At 39.0% G+C, this 19088-nt stretch overlaps 1 protein-coding gene across 1 annotated transcript in view; it reads right to left on the bottom strand.

Annotated features, from left to right (window-relative positions):
* LOC126249678 (protein arginine methyltransferase NDUFAF7, mitochondrial) overlaps positions 1 to 19088 on the bottom strand; it is a 60522-nt gene that overhangs the window by 35823 nt on the left and 5611 nt on the right. The window contains exon 3 of the mRNA XM_049951357.1: positions 11001 to 11111. Within this exon, the coding sequence (XP_049807314.1) occupies positions 11001 to 11111 (111 nt within the window). The remainder of the gene's footprint in view (positions 1 to 11000; positions 11112 to 19088) is intronic.

Genomic DNA, 19088 nt, shown 5'->3' on the forward strand with positions numbered 1-19088 from the left:
CTCACTTTGGCACAGAACGGGGTGAATTATGCAGCCACAAAAATCTTTGGTCATCTGCCAAATAGCATTAAAAGTCTGACAGATAGCCAACCAACGTTTAAAAGCAAATTAAAAGAATTTCTGAATGACAACTTCTTTTACTCAATAGATGAATTTTGAGATATGAAGTAGTAACTGTAAAAAAAAAAATATATATATATTATTTTTTGTGTAAAGAAAACTTATGTGAAAGTGACACACTCCACATCATTACAAAATGTCATACTCATGATCTATGGAACAAGTATTAATGTATGTATGTATGAACAACACCATCAGAAATATAAGGAATGAAGAAAAAAAAGCACATATTCAGAGTGTGTGGAAGAAGCTATGATTACAATAACAATCTGAGGAATCACGTATCACAGGCACATCCAGGAAAGTTAAATGATATTGATCCACAGTTAAAGGAACAAAAGTTTTATAAATATTTGTGTACTTTATACAGCAAACAGTTCAACATGGAGTACAATTTAATATTCCATGAAAGAAATGCACACGCATTGGAGAATAGTTCTATGAAAAATGTCTGTTGTGTGACAGAATACAATAGAATAGAATCTTTAGTGTCAAATGAGATGCTATATAAAATCATTTAATTGAAACATTGGTGACTCCTCAATGAATAATTTAATACTTAAATAGCTATACATGAAAAGAAAGTATATGTATACATCCAGAAGCACATTGCAACATAAGGAGATAAATACATGTTACATTTATTCCTGTTTCTTAAAATTATCCACAATGGTTTAAATTTTTTTTCTTTTTAAATTTTTCATCTTTCTTTCTCTTGTTTATAAATATGGGCATACATAACCAGAACACATACCTCCACAAAAAGGGAATATGTGTATACAACTAGATACTTAATAATCATGGTTTACATACACACATATAAAAAGAACATACACCTTCATTAAATGGGAACATATGCTAGCCATAGGTCATAATGTAAAAAAAAAAAAACAGAAAAACAAACCAAATTTACTATTTCCTGCCTGCCTTCCTTGTTTATTAAAATCATCCACACTGTAGTAACATCTTCTTTTTAATATTTTTCAGTGTTTGCTCCTGTGTGTTCAAGCTAGCAGTCCTTGAACTTTAACCATATTTTATTGCTAAGCTTCAAGATTTTCAAATAATGTTAGTCTGTGGCAAGGAGAGGAATGGGAGGGGATCACTGCTGCCGCACTGGGACATTATGTGGAACAAGCGGCGATGAGTGAAAATGTGTACCGGCCTGGTGTTTGAACCTGGGATCTCCTTCTTACTAATCAAGTATGTCAACCACTGCACCATCTGGGACACAGCTTTATCGCTTCTACGTGTACTGTCTTGGCAAACCCCATGGCCAATCCACACTCCCATCGAGCGCCACCTTTCAGCAGTCCCTGCCAATTTCCTCCATGTTCACTCTCTGAGATTCCCACAGGAGGTTGGATGTATTTGTGCATCTTCACTGAAGATGGTGGACCCATTGACCAGCTAGGTCTATCGAATTATATGAATGTGTGGTGTCTGTTCTTTCAGACATGTCCGAAAGAACAGACACCACGCAGAATCTGCAGCTGTTATACATTATATGTACATTGAAGGTGGAGAGGGGAAGAAAGGAAAGGGAGGTCATCACTGCTGTCAGCTGCACTGGGACATTACATGGATTCCTTTCCTTTCTTGGCCTCTCCACCTTCAATTTACATATCCAAAAGAACAGACACCTCACATTCATTGTTGTTGTTGTTGTTGTTGTTGTTGTTGTGGTCTTTAGTCCAGAGACTGGTTTGATACAGCTCTTCATGCTACTCTATCCTGTGCAAGCTTCTTCATCTCCCAGTACCTACTGCAACCTACATCCTTCTGAATCTGTTTAGTGTATTCATCTCTTGGTCTCCCTCTATGATTTTTACCCTCCACGCTGACCTCCAAAACTAAATTGGTGATCCCTTGATACCTCAGAATATGTCCTACCAACCGATCCCTTCTTCTAGTCAAGTTGTGCCACAAATTTCTCTTCTCCCCAATTCTGTTCAATACCTCCTCATTAGTTATGTGATCTACCCATCGAATCTTCAGCATTCTTCTGTAGCATCACATTTCAAAAGCTTCTATTCTCTTCTTGTCTAAACTATTAATGGTCCACATTTCACTTCCATATATGGCTACACTCCATACAAATACTTTCAGAAAAGACTTCCTGACACTTAAATCTATACTCGATGTTAACAAATTTCTCTTCTTCAGAAACGCCTTCCTTGCCATTGCCAGTCTACATTTTATATCCTCTCTACTTCGACCATGATGAGTTATTTTGCTCCCCAAACAGCAAAACTCATTTACTACTTTAAGCGTCTCATTTTCTAATCTAATTCCCGCAGCATCACCCGATTTAATTCGACTACATTCCATTATCCTCAATTTGCTTTTGTTGATGTTCATCTTATATCCTCCTTTCAAGACACTATCCATTCCGTTCAACTGCTCTTCCAGGTCCTTTGCTGTCTCTGACAGCATTACAATGTCATTGGCGAACCTCAATGGATTTTAATTCCTACTCCGAATTTTTCTTTTGTTTCCTTTACTGCTTGATCAATATACAGATTGAATAACATTCGGGATGGCTACAACTCTGTCTAACTCCCTTCCCGACTACTGCTTCCCTTTCATGCCCCTTGACTCTTATAACTGCCATCTGCTTTCTGTACAAATTGTAAATGGCCTTTCGCTTCCTGTATTTTACCCCTGCCACCTTCAGAATATGAAAGAGAGTATTCCAGTCAACATTGTCAAAAGCTTTCTCTAAGTCTACAAATTCTAGAAACGTAGGCTTGCCTTTCCTTAATCCATTCTCTAAGATAAGTCGTAGGGTCAGTATTGCGTCACGTGTTCCAATATTTCTACGGAATCCAAACTGATCTTCCCCGAGGTCGGCTTCTACCAGTTTTTCCATTCGTCTGTAAAGAATTCGTGATAGTATTTTGCAGCCGTGGCTTATTAAACTGATAGTTCAGTAATTTTCACATCTGTCAGCACCTGCTTTCTATGGGATTGGAATTATTATATTCTTCTTGGAGTCTTAGGGTATTTCGCCTGTCTCATACATCTTGCTCACCAGATGGTAGAGTCTTGTCAGGACAGTCTCTCTCAAGGCTATCAGTAGTTCAAATGAAATGTTTTCTACTCCCCGGGCCTTGTTTCGACTTAGGTCTTACAGTGCTCTGTCAAACTCTTTACGCAGTATCATATCTCCCATTTCATCTTCTTCTACCTCCTCTTCCATTTCCATAATATTGTCCTCAAGAACATCGCCCTTGTATAGAACCTCTATATATTCCTTCTACCTTTCTGCTTTCCCTTCTTTGCTTAGAACTGGGTTTCCATCTGAGCTCTTGATATTCATGCAAGTGGTTCTTTTTTCTCCAAACGTCTCTAATTTTCCTGTAGGCAGTATCTATCTTACCCCTAGTGATACATGCTTCTACATCCTTACATTTGTCCTCTAGCCAACCCTGCTTAGCCATTTTGCACTTCCTGTCGATCTCATTTTTGAGACGTTTGTATTCCTTTTTGCCTGCTTCATTTACTGCATTTTTGTATTTTCTCCTTTCATCAATTAAATTCAATATATCTTCTGTTACCCAATGATTTCTATTAGCCTTCGTCTTTTTACCTACTTGCTCTTCTGCTGCTTTCACTATTTCATCTCTCAAAGCTACCCATTCTTCTTCTACTGAATCTCTTTCCCCATTCTTGTCAATTGTTCCCTAATGCTCTCCCTCAAACTCTCTACAACCTCTGGTTCTTTCAATTTATCCAGATCCCATCTCCTTAAATTCCCACCTTTTTGCATTTTCTTCAGTTTCAATCTACAGTTCATAACCAATAGATTGTGGTCAGAGTCCACATTTGCCCCTGGAAATGTCTTACAATTTAAAACCTGGTTCCTAAATCTCTGTCTTACTATTATATAAACTATCTGACACCTTCCAGTATCTCCAGGCTTCTTCCATGTATACAGCCTTCTTTTATGGTTCTTGAACCAAGTGTTAGCTATGATTAAGTTGTGCTCTGTGGAAAATTCTACCAGGTGGCTTCCTCTTTCATTCCTTAACCCCATTCCATATTCACCTACTACGTTTCCTTCTCTTCCTTTTCCTACTATCGAATTCCAGTCACCCACGACTATTAAATTTTTGTCTCCCTTCACTATCTGAATAATTTCTTTTATCTCATCATTCATTTCATCAATCTCTTCGTCATCTGCGGAGCTAGTTGGCATGTAAACTTGTACTACTGTGATAGGCATGGGCTTCGTATCTATCTTGGCCACAATAATGCATTCACTATGCTGTTTGTAGTAGCTTACCTGCATTCCTACTTTTTTATTCATTATTAAACCTACTCCTGCATTACCCCTATTTGATTTTGTATTTATAACCCTGTAGTCACCTGACCAGAAAACTTGTTCATCCTGCCACCGAACTTCACTAATTCCCACTATATCTAACTTTAACCTATCCATTTCCCTTTTTAAATTTTCTAACCTACCTGCCTGATTAAGGGATCTGACATTCCACGCTCCGACCCGTAGAACGCCAGTTTTCTTTCTCCTGATAACAATTCATATAATAAGGTAATATGTAATCTTGTTTATTCCTTGTTTCATACGCATGTGAAAGCAAATTTCCTTCAAAAAGGTGTGGGTTTTTAGCTCAAAGAGAAGTGTTTCATATATAAACATAGAAGGAATTCTCAAAAGTCAAGGCTTGCAAATAAAGGTTTGTATGACTGTTTACTGTTTGTAGCTCTGATAAATTTTTTTCTGTAGCTTCACCACTCTGAGCAGGTTTCCTTTTTCAACACCCCAAAAATTATGCCATATCTTACAACTGATATAAAATATGCATGGTACACAATTTTCTTAGCAGCTAAGTCAGTTACTTTATTTAGAACCCCCATACGTCAACAAAACTATTTAACCAATTCAGTAAGCAATCCACTTGATCAATAAATGACAAACTTTTGTTTATAGTCACTCCAAGACATTGGAAAGATTCTGCAGTGATCAGTGCTATGCCTTCGTAACTTAACTGTGTTATATATTCAACAGATTGTTTGATCCTCAAGTGTACAATTTGTGTTTTTGTTGTTTTAGCTCCATAGCATTATTATTTATGCAATATTCTAGTTCTTGAAGAGTTTGTTTCATTTTAAGTGTTAACCCTTCAGTGTTTTTACAGCAGACTACTGCTTCTGAGCCGTCTGCATACAAAAATTGAATCTGAATTTACTTTATCCGAAATGTAATTTATATAACACAGAAACAGGGGTAGTATGGTCCCCTAGGGTATGCCTGCTTGTATTTCCTTGCCACCAGAGCATGCTTTCTTACCCTTACATTGTATAACTACCCTCTGTTTTCCATTTTTGAGATAGGATGAGAACTAACTTAAAGGCTTTTCATGGAAGCTATAAGAAGGTAATTTGAGGAGCAGCTGCTAATGGTTTACCACGTCAAATGCTTTAGTGAGGTCACAGAAAATACCGCCTATGCACTCCTTGTTATCGAGGCATTTACTTTTTTTAATGATTAGTTCATTAATAGCATGGATAGAACTTTGCCCCTTTCTAAATCCATATTGATTAATAAGAATAATGTTATGTTTCTGTTATAGTTTTCTAATTGGTTATACAGTATTTGCTCAAATATTTTAGAAAAAATTGGTAAGTATTGATTCTGTGTGAAAATTTCGTATCTCCTCTTGTCTGTCCTTTTTGTGGATAGACTGAACTTCCACATATTTCAGCCAGTCAGGAAAGCAACCCCCATCAAGCGACTGATTTATTATGTGACAAATTTGGGGTGCAATATTATCACATCTTGCCTTTATTACTTTTGTTGGAATTTCACCCCAGCCCACATATTTAAGATTTTTTAGGGATTTTATAATGTTAGCCACTTCATAGCTGGATACATGAGTAGATCTGAATTCTGATGATCTGTGTTGCATTATATTGGGATTTATGTGTGGAGGAGGAAGAACATTAATTTTGTTTGAAGTTATAAGACATCTGTTGAATACTTCACATATATGTCTGTAGTTTGAAATCATTTCCCAATCTATTTTTAATTTAGGACTAAAACTTTTTGTTTCAGCTTTGACAATCTGCTGTACAGCTTTTGATTTATTTATGGCATTTGATATGTATTTACCGTTTGCCATATGTTTTTCCTATTTATCTACTCTGCTAAATATTTTTTGTATTTGTTTACATACCTGACAAACTCTGCATCATAGTTTGGTGAGTCCTCTACTAGAATGCAGAATGCTCCAAAACTGTTTTTTCTACAAAAACTCACTGCTAAATTGTAATCTGAAAGTGAATTTATCAAGTTTATATTTTGATTTTAAGGCCAGTGTTCATTTAAGCATATAACTTTTACAGAATTTGTGTTCTCCACAAATACTTCTAGTTCATAAAACTTGTTCACCATTCCAACTGATAGAATGACTATATTAAGGTGCATTATGAAATTATTACAATCTAAATCAAACAGAGAATCATTTAATGTGTCACCAAATGCAGCACCTGCATGGGTCTTTAATTCTAAATTGCATCCCCACTATTATTTTGTTTCTTATGGACCAAATTCAGGCCTTTCGAAGAAATGCTATTATGATCACTTGTCAATGAAACATGCTGTGTCTATTGCATCAGAAGTGACTGAATTTGCATCTACCCAGGATTTCAGTGACTGGCAGTGGGAAACTGAGAGAAACGCATTTTCACTTTACGACAGAAAGCATGGGTCTTATTGTACTTTGGAGAATGTCACATGGAATTTCTTTGCATATCGTCATTCAGGAAAATATGTACCTAAATGTAAAGGCATACAACACATGAAAACCCAAGGTACTAACAACATATGAGGTATCTGTCCTTTCAGGAATAAAATAACCTAAGCAGATAGAAACAAATAGTGCTGATATCACAAATAAGATTCCATTCCATGTGATATTCAACATAACAAGAGTCACTTTATGTGTGTGAGTCCAGGCTACAGCAATCTGGTACCAACATTGAGCAGCATAATAAATTATGTTCCAGTGTCGTGAGACATTAAGATGACAGCACCAGTGTTGAAACATGGATGATCAAAATCAATGTTAGTGATAACATTTGTGTGTCATTTTACAAGCAGCCAACATCACCTGCTCCTGAGAAGAGAAGACTTCGTCCTCATAATATAAATAGTGCTCAAAGTGAAATTCTGAAGTAGTACAGCATCGATGGAACTCATTAAATGAAAAGTTATGGTTATGGTTTTGAGTTAATTACACTTATTGTACTGTACAACATGACACAAGGTTTTGCTTGTGCCTCCCTTATTTCAAACAGGTCTTGGTCTTACTAAGAGGTGCTACCATTACTTTTTAATGAAATAAAGACTGTAGTAGGAATAATAAGTCCTCAGGTGTTTTCTGTCAGATTTAGCTGAAACATTTAATAATGCTTGGCTTTCACAAATGGAAGAACCAGTGAGAAGACTATTGTTCATGGCAAACTGACAGAGTATGGAGAAAAAAATACAGTACTAAAATCAAATCAAAGGAAAGACAGTCTGAACCTTAGGATCTAGCGAGGAGTTTGATGCTAAAAGAAGAAGTTATAACTTTTGAGCATGTATTTTATTTACCATTGGAGCAACTGATTTAAAATCCTGTTACAACTAACTCTGAGTTGTACCTCAGAAAAAGGTAAGCTCCAGGACATTTGCAAAAAGCACAACTTACATGCAAAGGTGGTTTGTAAATACCTAGTTGGAATAGAAAATGGCAGGCTTGCACTATCAACTTTTGAGGTAAATGTCACTTATTTTGATCAAAAAAATTTGCAAGACTGCCGCTGCAAACTGATTTGTATTTTACGTCAAGCTTGCACCCATAATACACATGCTCATGCATAGATTCCAGTATCACATGGAACATGTATAAGCAAACTAAGCCAGCCACCCAGTTCAATGAACACCAATAACTTTTGTGCTGTTAATGATGACATCAAGAAAGATATGTTACATGTTGACAGAGAAGGGGAATCAGTATGTGAGAAAGAAAGCATATTGGCTGAACTCAGCCAAGAAAACATTAAGCATTTAGATTTAAATCAACAGAAGGAGAAAATTAAGCAAAATTTTACTGATCTGATTGACAAAATATCTTCTCCAAGACAACTGATAGTTTTAAAATGCCAAATATCTAGCATTAAAACTAGACTAGCAGCTGTTAAGTCCAACACAGATCATCAATGCATTGTTCTCTGCAATGCTACATCAAGAAGGTAACAAAGTATAAAAGAGATGGGTGTTTTCTGCAAAGAACAGGAGAAAAATAGCACACATCAGCACTTTGAGAAACCATGTACAACTGAGAACTGAGGCACCAGGCATTACTGTTTGTCTGTTACAAGACAGGCAACAGGCATTGACTTTTACACAAAGCAAAGCAGCAGAGAATAAGTATGTAATACAGTAAGTAAAATATCTCCCTTTTACAGCTGAATTTAATTTCATTGTGGTTATATATACTTCTAACGATGTTACAGTGTAGTGGTAGGTTGTAAAGACTAAGCTGCATTTCTGTTGCATGCTATGTAAATATCACTGCAATTCCATCAAAGCTCAGTTCGCTTCATAAAAGCTCCCATTATTTTGTAAAAGCTCACCTCAGTTTGTAAAAACTCATCTCACTTCATCAGCATGGAGCTGTAGTTGTGTGTCAGGCACTAGATGAGCCAATTTATCTACTGCTTTGTCATCATGGAACAATGTATAGAATACATCTTTGGCCCCAGCTTCACACTTACATAGCCCCAACTCCCTCCCTACTCAAAACTTGTCTTCCTCCCACCGACCACTAAACTACACATGATCTTCAACCAGCCACACTGAATTTAGGTCCTTCCTTAAATAATGATCTAGAATCTACTTTACCATCAAAGGAGGTGAATGCTTCCACTCTGACAGAGAGGCATCAAAGGGAGTAGCTACAAAATCTCCATTTACATTATATATACTATTTGTGAGATCTGACCCCTTGCAGCAACCCATCACTAACCGACCCATCTCCATTTCCATTAACTGTTCAACTCGAAGGTCACTGACCAACTTTCCTGCTGACACGCCACCTCCTTCAAGCACCTATTTAATTTGGCCTCCAGCACATGCACCCTCAGCTGAATCACCTTCCACAGCAGAATCAAATTTACTACCTACATTGAAATTACTTTCATTATTGCATCTCACCTCTTTCAATTTCTCCACACGCCAGATTTTTGTATTGGTTAGTTTTACCCCCTTCTACAACATAGGAACAGAAAATTCTGAAACTGAAACTTCCTGGCAGAATAAAACTGTGTGCCGGACCGAGACTCAAACTCGGGACCTTTGCCTTTCGCGGGCAAGTGCTCTACCAACTGAGCTACCCAAGCACGACTCACGCCCCGTCCTCACAGCTTTAATTCCACCAGTACCTCGTCTCCTACCTTCAAAACTTCACAGAAGCTCTCCTGCGAACCTTGCAGAACTAGCACCCCTGGAAGAAAGGATATTGCGGAGACATGGCTTAGCCACAGCCTGGGGGATGTTTCTAGAATGAAATTTTCACTCTACAGTGGAGTGTGCGCTGATATGAAACTTCCTGGCAAATTAAAACTGTGTGCCAGACCGAGACTCGAACTCGGGACCTTTGCCTTTCGTGCGCAAGTGCTCTACCAACTGAGCTACCCAAGCACGACTCACGCCCCATTCTCACAGATTTAATTCCGCCAGTACCTCGTCTCCTACCTTCCAAACTTCACAGAAGCTCTCCTGCGAACCTTGCAGAACTAGCACCCCTGGAAGAAAGGATATTGCAGAGACATGGTTTAGCCACAGCCTGGGGGATGTTTCTAGAATGGAATGCTGACACAAGAAACTGCCTTGGACATCTCGAAGTTTGTATAATGGCCAGATAGCTTTTACTTGTGCTAATGCACTATTTCGTAAGTATTTACATTTTGGTTCGATCATGTACTGTATCCTATGTCACACGTTATGACACATTTAACAATTGTTGTTTGTTGCAGAAGGGCTTCACACTGGTCTACATGCCAAAATTGCAATTGTGTATTGAAAAATAAAACATTACAGCCAACAACAGAAAGATAATGTCCATCAAAAAATTCATTTTGGCTGTGGTCCTAAAGCACCACTAGTTATTAAAGAGTCAATACTCTTCTCTTGTGCATCAAATTTTTAACTTTGTAAGACTGGGGAAACAGGGCTCATAAGATTAAAACAATACCCAGTATCAAACAAGGAATGGCAACAGTTGGAGGACAATCTTTTGCACTATCAAAGACTCAAATACCTTACCACAAAAACATTAAAAACAGCATAACTCATTGTGGGCTACCATCACCTGAATAACAGTGCAGATGTCTTTCTTCGGCTACTATGGGTACCTTTCATTATGTTCTCTTTGGAGACATCAGGCTCATCTGGAGATAGGGGGAGTACAGGAGAAAGAAAGTGGCAGAACAGGAAAAGGGTGCAGGGCGAGGGGGGGGGGGGGGCAAGGTGGGTTTATTGTCTTGCTCTGTTGCACAACCGTGAAGATAAATAAGCCGCATGCTGACAATTTGTAATTTGTTTTCCATCATATCTGGTGGTGATACTAAACAGTTACTTCACAAAATACTGGGCAGTTATTCTGAAAATATCTGATTTTCAATCTGGGGATAATTCAAATCATTACTGAGTCAATAAAGCCTGAAGCATCACAAACATTAAACAATTTTCAAATATTAATAGCCTTCACAGAACCCCATGTTAGCTGAAAAACTTAAATATTTAAAAATTTGTTACACAGTACAGACCACAAAATGGACAAACATGAGAAAAAGGTCAAAATACATACCTTCATAATATCAGCAATTAACGTCCCTCTTCCAGGACCTAATTCAGTTATCTGAAGAGGTTTTGGTGCACCCAATTTGGTCCACTCATTTAGAATCCAAACTCCAATAAGCTGTAAGGAAACATTAACTTGTGAGATAGAGGTGTAAGGAGATTTAATGACCTGTTACAATAGTCAGTAATACAATCTTTAATAGAACTGGCATTAATTTCCATTCTTGAGGCGTTAGTTTCATAATCCTTATTTCTTTTTCTTGTATTAGCTCAACAGTACTGCATAATTGCAAATATGCATTAACAAGACCCATTTTCCCCCCAATGATCTAAACACGCGCGCGCGCGCACACACACACACACACACACACACACACACACACACACACACACACACACACACAATGTAAATAAACCAAATTCCCAACTTATTAGTAAGGGATGAATAAATTACTGATGACTGACAAATACAGGAATTTTTTATTCAATCACAGCACCAGTTGCATAGCAAGCCATAAAAAATGTGTACTATGCCCAAGCAGAATCACTACTAAGATATGGTTTAATTTGCTGGGGAAATTCACCACCCAGCAAAAGCTGTTTTATTGCACAAAAAAGAATTATAAGAGCCATGGAAGGCTTAGCACCTCGGCCTTCATGCAAACCCTCATTTAAAAAGCTTCATATTCTTCCATTACCATGCCTATATATCCTAGAAACAATAATGTTTATAAGGAGAATCGTAGATGAAAATAGCAAGATTGCTCCAAAAAACCAAAATATCCATTCATACAACACAAGGAATAATCAAGATTTACATATGCAGTTTTCACATACAACACTAAAACAAAAAGGACCCTTGCAAGCAGGAAAAAAAAACTGTATAACAAACTACCTAAAGAAATTAAGGCAATAACTGGCATGCATAAATTCAAAACTGCAGTGAGTGACTACTTGCTACAGAATTGCTACTATAGTGTTGATGAATTTTTAACTACAATGTAAATATGTGAAAAATTTAAATAGTTTATACAATTAAGGCCAAAATAAGAAATGTGTACATGTAGATTTATCTGTGTATTATATGTGGTCTATTACATATATGTGTGTGTCTGTATAACCAAGCCCAAAAGTATGAAATGTGTGCGTGTAAAATTTATTTGTGAAATGTTACTCCCATATGTTAGAGTTATATTGCTATATACTGAAAACCATACAACAGTTTTTTTCTGTTAAACTTTATTGAAAATTATTTGACTTGTCCTATATCATTATGTACCCCTGTACAGTGTATGATTCACAGGACCAATAAATATACAATACAATTCAATAAAAATATAACTAAGAGTTGCAGATTAACTAACAGATAAGGGAAGAATGACCCACTCATTTGAAAACTTAATATATTCTTCTTGTCAATTCTGATATGATATCATACAACATACAAAACTTTCAAATCCATTCCACACTAATATCTCCACTGCCTAAAAAACAATACACAAATTTTCAACTGTACTAAGGATTGTCCCCAAGTCACAATACAAACCATAGGTGTTTAAATTAGTACACTACGGAAATCTCTAGAGGGAGTGCTAATGTGGCAAAATTCTAAATCTTGTTAATGTCACTTCTTTCTATGTGAGTGACTGAAACTGAAGGGATGTCTAACATGGGTTGACTTCTGGTTTAACCTGCTGTAGTTTCTTATTTTGCCTTCATTCAACCACTGATAAATAAGCAGTAGCTGGAGGAGGTCATTTCACCCCACGAGTCAATTATTAAGATGAGTGGTTTAAATCAAGTGGTAATATCCATTTGCCTGTACAAAGGTTAAAATGTGAACTGCTTTTGTTCCATTGTCAGCTATGAGCTGTGGCAATGATTCATCAACATGTTATCTACGCTGTAGGTCAAATGAGTCTGAACATGCTTCTAGGATGCTGTGGTTGTACGTGTGTTAGAGCTCTGTATATTGCTATTAATTCCACCATGTAGATGCTGCACACAGAGCAAAGGTGGTGTTATTCATTAACATATTTATTGATAAATATGTAGCTGACTTTCTCATCATCAGCATCTAATAACTAAGGCTTGTGTAGGTGCAGAAGACTGAATAGAACTTACTGCAATGAATATTACAATCCGTGTGATATTTGATGCCACACCAGAGATCAATTTGTGCTACTGGTTGTGAAATAGGCCAGGGGAGGGGAAGGGGGGGGGGGGCAAAGTTCAGTTTGTGGAGTAGGTGAGCAAGATATCACGGGGGGGGGGGGGGAGGGGGGGGGGTTGGAAGCTCCTGAAGTATATCTTGTAGTCTAACTGCTGCTGTTCTCCCCATTTTCGAATGATTCATGAGAAGCCATATATTGGGGTTTTCGAAAAGTGTCCTGTAAAAAGGATATTCTGGCCAGAGTAAATGTGAACTGTGCAATTAATTGAGATATGTTGCCAGTGTATCTTTAGAGCTGGATTACCTGCTTCAGCTAAGAGACTACAGTCAGGGCTTAAGCAGGGAGTTCGAGTCATCAGGCAGACTCCTCTTGGATGTACAGGGCCTAGTGGTCTAAAACAGAAGAGCCTGTTGATCTGTAAGAGATACATCCATTGTCAGTTCTGCAAAATTCTACTACAACCTGTCAATCTGTTCCACAAAAAACAACAGTACATTTGGTCTCGTAATGGCAGCAATTTTGTTTGTGGCAACTGTGAAGAGCATCGTGCTCAAGACTGAACGCTATGGAACCCAGTTCTCACGTATATGTCAATTATTAAAGGACATACCAACTCAACTTGAAAAGGCTGATGAAACGGAACATTTTTAATAAAATTTGGCATGATGCCTCAGAAGATAAGCCTGTAACAGGACTGGCATAGGAAGTGCTAGGTGGGTGAATTGGGCAGATCTTGCACCTTGGTCTTGCCCAGGAATATGATCCCTGTGGAAAGGGGTCGGGAATGGGAGTAGCATAGTTATGGAGTAGGATGTTGTGTAGGTTGGGTGGGTGCTGGAATACCATGTTAGGAGGGGTGGAAAGGATCTTGGGTAGAATGTCCCTTATTTCAGGGCACGATGAGGGGTAATCAAATCCCTGATAAAGTATGTGGTTCAATTGTTCCAGTCCAGGGTGATACTGGGTGACAAGGGATGAAAAGTAATCAAATCCCTGATAAAGGATGAGATTCAATTGTTCCAGTCCATGGTGATACTGGATGACAAGGGAGGTGCTCTCTGTAGCTGATTCTTCGAGGTGGTGTAAGTATTAGGGGTGTGTAAGGACTAGGTTTGGAGGGTAGTGCCTGTCTGTAAAGGCCGTTGTGAGACCTTCAGCATACTGGGCAAGAGAGTTCTTGTCACTACAGATACATTATTCATGGGTGGCTAAGGTGTATGGAAGGGACTTTTTGGTGTGGAAGGGATGGCAGCACACACAAATAAATCCGTCCCATACAGCCTAGCCACCCATGGACAACATACCTGCTGTGACAAGAACTCCTACTGTCCAGTATACTGAAGGTCTCACAAAGGCCTTCACAGACTGTGGCGGCCACTGACACTTCCTTGTGTTACTTCACACACCAGGCACCAATCAAAAGCATGTTGTACTTCCAATTGGCGGGTCGTTCTGCATCACTTGCACATGCGACTACTTCCAATGCCCGTCACCAACCAACTACTGCTCACATCACTCATGGATTTTATCACCACAGCCCATTTCCTAGTCCATGCAGGCAAATCGCTCATCAATACTAGGGCCACACCAACAGATCTGTATCAGGCAGGATTGGAACAGTCGAACCATATGCTTTGTCATGCCCTGAAATGAGGGGCCTCCTACCAAAGATCCTTCCCAATCCTCCTAAAGTTGTGTTCCAATGTTCACCCAACCTACAAACTATCCTAGTCCATTCCTACGCTACTCCCAGCCCCTTGCCACAGGGATCATATTCTTGTGAAAGACCAAAGTGCAAGATCTGCCCAATCCACCCACCTAGCACTCCCTACACCTGTCCTGTTATAGTCCTACCCCATCAGAGGCAGGGGTAGTACCCATGGTGTATACCAACTCTGCTGTAAACACAGCACAGCTTTTTATGTCATTGTGACTACCAAACAGCTGTCTGCCAGGATGAATGGCCACTGCCAAACTGTTGTCAAGAACAAAGTTGACCATCTGGCAGTACAGCATGCACCTGGGGACAAAATGCTCAGTTTCAATGACCTCACAGCCTGTGCCATGTGGATCCTTCCCTCCATCACCAGCTTCTCTGAACCACACAGATGGGAGTTACCTGTGCAACACATCCTTCTCTCCCATAATTGTTCTGGCCTCAATCTCCAGTAACCCACAGTCTCCACACCCTCTACCCAACAGTTTCCCATTCCACTGCCAGTCACTCCATCCCAATTCACATCCACATGTCACCTTCAGCATGTACTGCTCCCCTCCGGCCCTAACCACTGTGCATCACATGCCTAGCCCATGCACCTGCCACCCCTCCATCCCACATTCCTAACCAGCAAACCGGATGATCCCTACATGACACTAGTCATCCACTCTGAACCCCTCACCTGGCCTCCCACCTCCCTCTCCCTGTAGCCACCCCACCCAACACAGTCCACACCACATCTTAGTACAATTGCTGAAAGGCATGCAGCACCACGAAGGGGCATAAATGCGCCTGTGCATGCACTTTGTGTGTGTGTGTGTGTGTGTGTGTGTGTGTGTGTACTCTAGCTTGAAAAGCAAAGGCTGTCAAGCCCCCCCCTCCCCCCCCCCCCCCCCCCCCCGCGTGCCTATCAACAACTCAACACTCCTGCTTTTCTGTGTGTTGTCTCGTTTAAGGGGATAGTCCTCTTTGAATTTTTTTTTTCTTGAAATATTAACTGAGATGTCTACTTCATTGTAGTGTTCATCCTAGCTTAACCAGAAACTCCGTTACAAAGTGATATATCAGAAAGTCTCTCCAAAAACCATTTACAGCAGGGAAAAAATAGCTGACATGTAATTTCAGTGCAGGCATTATTTAAATTACAAACTTGCTCAAACTTGAGATCAGACCACCCTGTTACAACTTTTGCACAAAAGCGTACGAAAAGTGTATCAAGTGAACAGAGCAACAGATGACAGAAGTGGCCAAAGAGGCCTGCTAGGACCACTGTGGCCAGGAAGAAGATGGAGGAGGACCTCCTTTTGGACCTGGACAGATTACTGTATGGTCCAAGGATTGCTGACTAGAGGTATGTTTAACTTAACTACAAAAAAGTACACCAAAACTTTAAACACATTTTTTCTCAAAACCGAATATTTCCATTTGGTGGGAAACGTAACTTGAAAACATTGCATATGATTTTGATTGGAATTTGATGTCAGTATTCTAATTTGAATTTTCTATCAACGTATGTGGCTGTTTTTCAACATCTCCATAAGTCTATTTTCAGTGCACACTTTTGGCTTTTTTTGTGGGCAAAGAAAATGATACTTGTTTCAACATGTTGCCATTTTGTTAGAACTTAATATTTTTCAATTATCCTATGTATGCTGATAGAAAATTTTTGAAAATGATTTGCACAAACTTATTTTGTTACAGGTCCTATACGATAGTTTCAGGAATTCCTGCCAGTGACCAATGTTCCAGCTGCAACAGTTACAGGGAGCGTCCAATGTGGACACAAAAATTATTTTTTAAAGACAAAAGTTTAAGGAATAAAACTATATCATCACATTTAACTTTACTTTTTATTTTACTTGAAAAAAAAATCATGACAATCACCTATTTTTCATGCGCTCCAGTATTACACACTACCTGAACTTTTCAACAACATTCATACTGGTAGGAAGTATATGTTGTACATTGTTACCAAGGTAGATGATTGAATCCTAACAGCTACAACATTGAGTGTGGTGTCCACTAACACCTGTTTGCTAAAAAAGGGTGACTGTACCAAACACCTCTAGAAACTCTCAGCAAATTAGTTTGGTTGTTACGAAAGTACGTAGGTGATCTTCCAATAACCATGATTCAGTGCAACACACCATGCAAGCACTTCAACGTCAGGGGGCTATATTCAAAAGAGTACATAATGACCCCACCATGTCAGGGTTGACTTCTTCGCAGAAGTAGTTGTCCCCAGTACAGTTCCACTGCATTATTGTTAAAAGAGGGGGTGATTGAGCAGCAAAGCTGAAAGGCAGCTTGTTTAAGTCACTGTTCCTTCCACAGGGTTCCTGTACATCAGGTGTAATATCCATATTTACAGGCAGTCCTGCTGTAGGCGAAGATTCAAGATCATGTGGTACCATCCCAGATTTTTTGTTTAAATTTCTTCATTATCTTCCCTTTGCCTTTATAAGTTTTTAATTTCTGGGGGGGATTTGTTGAGTCAGACATGTGGGAAAGAGGATGAGCTGACCACTCTATGACCCAATGCTCTTATGGCTTTCTTCCATTGATAGTTATTTGTGTATAGGTCAGTTAAAATACTGGAGGAAGGCCTTCTGCTGTGTCAACAGGGGGAGTTTCTACTGATGCAGTATGAGTGGTGTTCGAAGGAGGTGATAACTTCCCCCTCAAATGATTTACTGTTTCAGGAAGGAGCAAGTTTTGTAAGCTTTAAAATGATGGGTGATCAAATGTCTAATATTTCTGTATTTTGTTTTTAAAATTACAGTAAACTTGCAAGTGAGGAGGGTGATAGTCTGGGCAATTTGTGCCCAATGGAGGGCGCTCAAAAGGTTGATCATCATAAGGAGTTCTGTCAGAATTACCTAACGAAACCATCAGAAGCATCTCATGGGTGGTGGGAAGTACAACTTAATGTCTTGGTACAAACTTGAAGTACTTGAGATTGTGTTTTAGTGACTCTTCAATTAATAAGGATCAATTTGGCTTTTTTCTACCCGGGTGGCTACTTCACCAAACTTATCTTCGACATTCTCTATTTAAAAAGAGGAAGAAGAAGAAGAAGAAGAAGAAGAATAGGTTTCATTGTTGATTCTGATCACCACTTCTTTTAGTACAAATTAAATATTAGATAAATTGTTTCATTCCTTGTTTCTTAGTGTGCCCCCCATCCCATCATAGAAGGGAAGGCAGAGGAGTTATGAGTTTTCACATCAAATTTTCTTCTTCCAATCACTGAGACAGCTGGTTTTACATGGCCATTGTTTGATGCAAGTTTAATTTGTGAGGTGACTGCCATGATGACACCTACTCTGGTAGAGGGCTCTCACCTCAGGTGCCACCCAGCCACAGCAATGTTCACCTGATTCGAAGGTTACTGTTCAGAGTCCCTGTGCCCCTAAAATATAGGCATTGATTCTTTGGCTTAAATGGGGAGGTAACAGCTCAAGCATCAATCATGCACGCACTTGATTGTCAGGGGGCTACAATCAGCAGGTTACATGATGACTTCCATCACATAAGATTGGCTACTGTGTCGACTTCTTAGCAGGAGAGGTTGTTCCCATACTGAGAAAGCATAGGTGATCGTCATGCACCATGAACAGGGTGCCATCTAAGGTCACCTTCCCTACTGCAGCACTGTCAGAATTTTGAAATTGAAAAAAAAGTGAGTCAAATCTGAAAATGGGGACCAAACTAATTTGCAGAAAGGGTGGTAGAAGAAAACAAAGAGCAATCCTATTCACTACCTAAGAATCAGTCAGCTCAGTGTGAAGACTTAACACTGGAGTCAGTAAAATCTGAGAAGAGAAATTCAAAGAATGAAGAGATAGGGGATAGGGGTCGAGAAACGAAATGACAGGACATAAAATTAAGAGAAAAATGGTGCAACAGCTCACAGTCCCAAGCTCATAACACATCTACCCACAAAAAAGTTGTGGGTACCCTGGAGAGGTCATGACAGAAATTTGCAGACATGCACAGTGCAGCACAATTTGGTGCCTGGAAAGCTGAAGAAATGTACAGAGAAAAGTTTTGAAACAAATTTCATCCTAGCTGGAAGAAATTTATTGCTGTGAATATTAACTTGTGGGAAACTGGTCCATTAAAACCACAGACATCTGGCTGGCATCCTCAGGAAAGAACTGTTTCCATATTAGAATTTAAGGAGATGGTGATGTACCATTTG

The sequence above is a fragment of the Schistocerca nitens genome, chromosome 3 (assembly GCF_023898315.1).
Source record: "Schistocerca nitens isolate TAMUIC-IGC-003100 chromosome 3, iqSchNite1.1, whole genome shotgun sequence".
Classification (NCBI taxonomy): Eukaryota; Metazoa; Arthropoda; class Insecta; order Orthoptera; family Acrididae; genus Schistocerca; species Schistocerca nitens.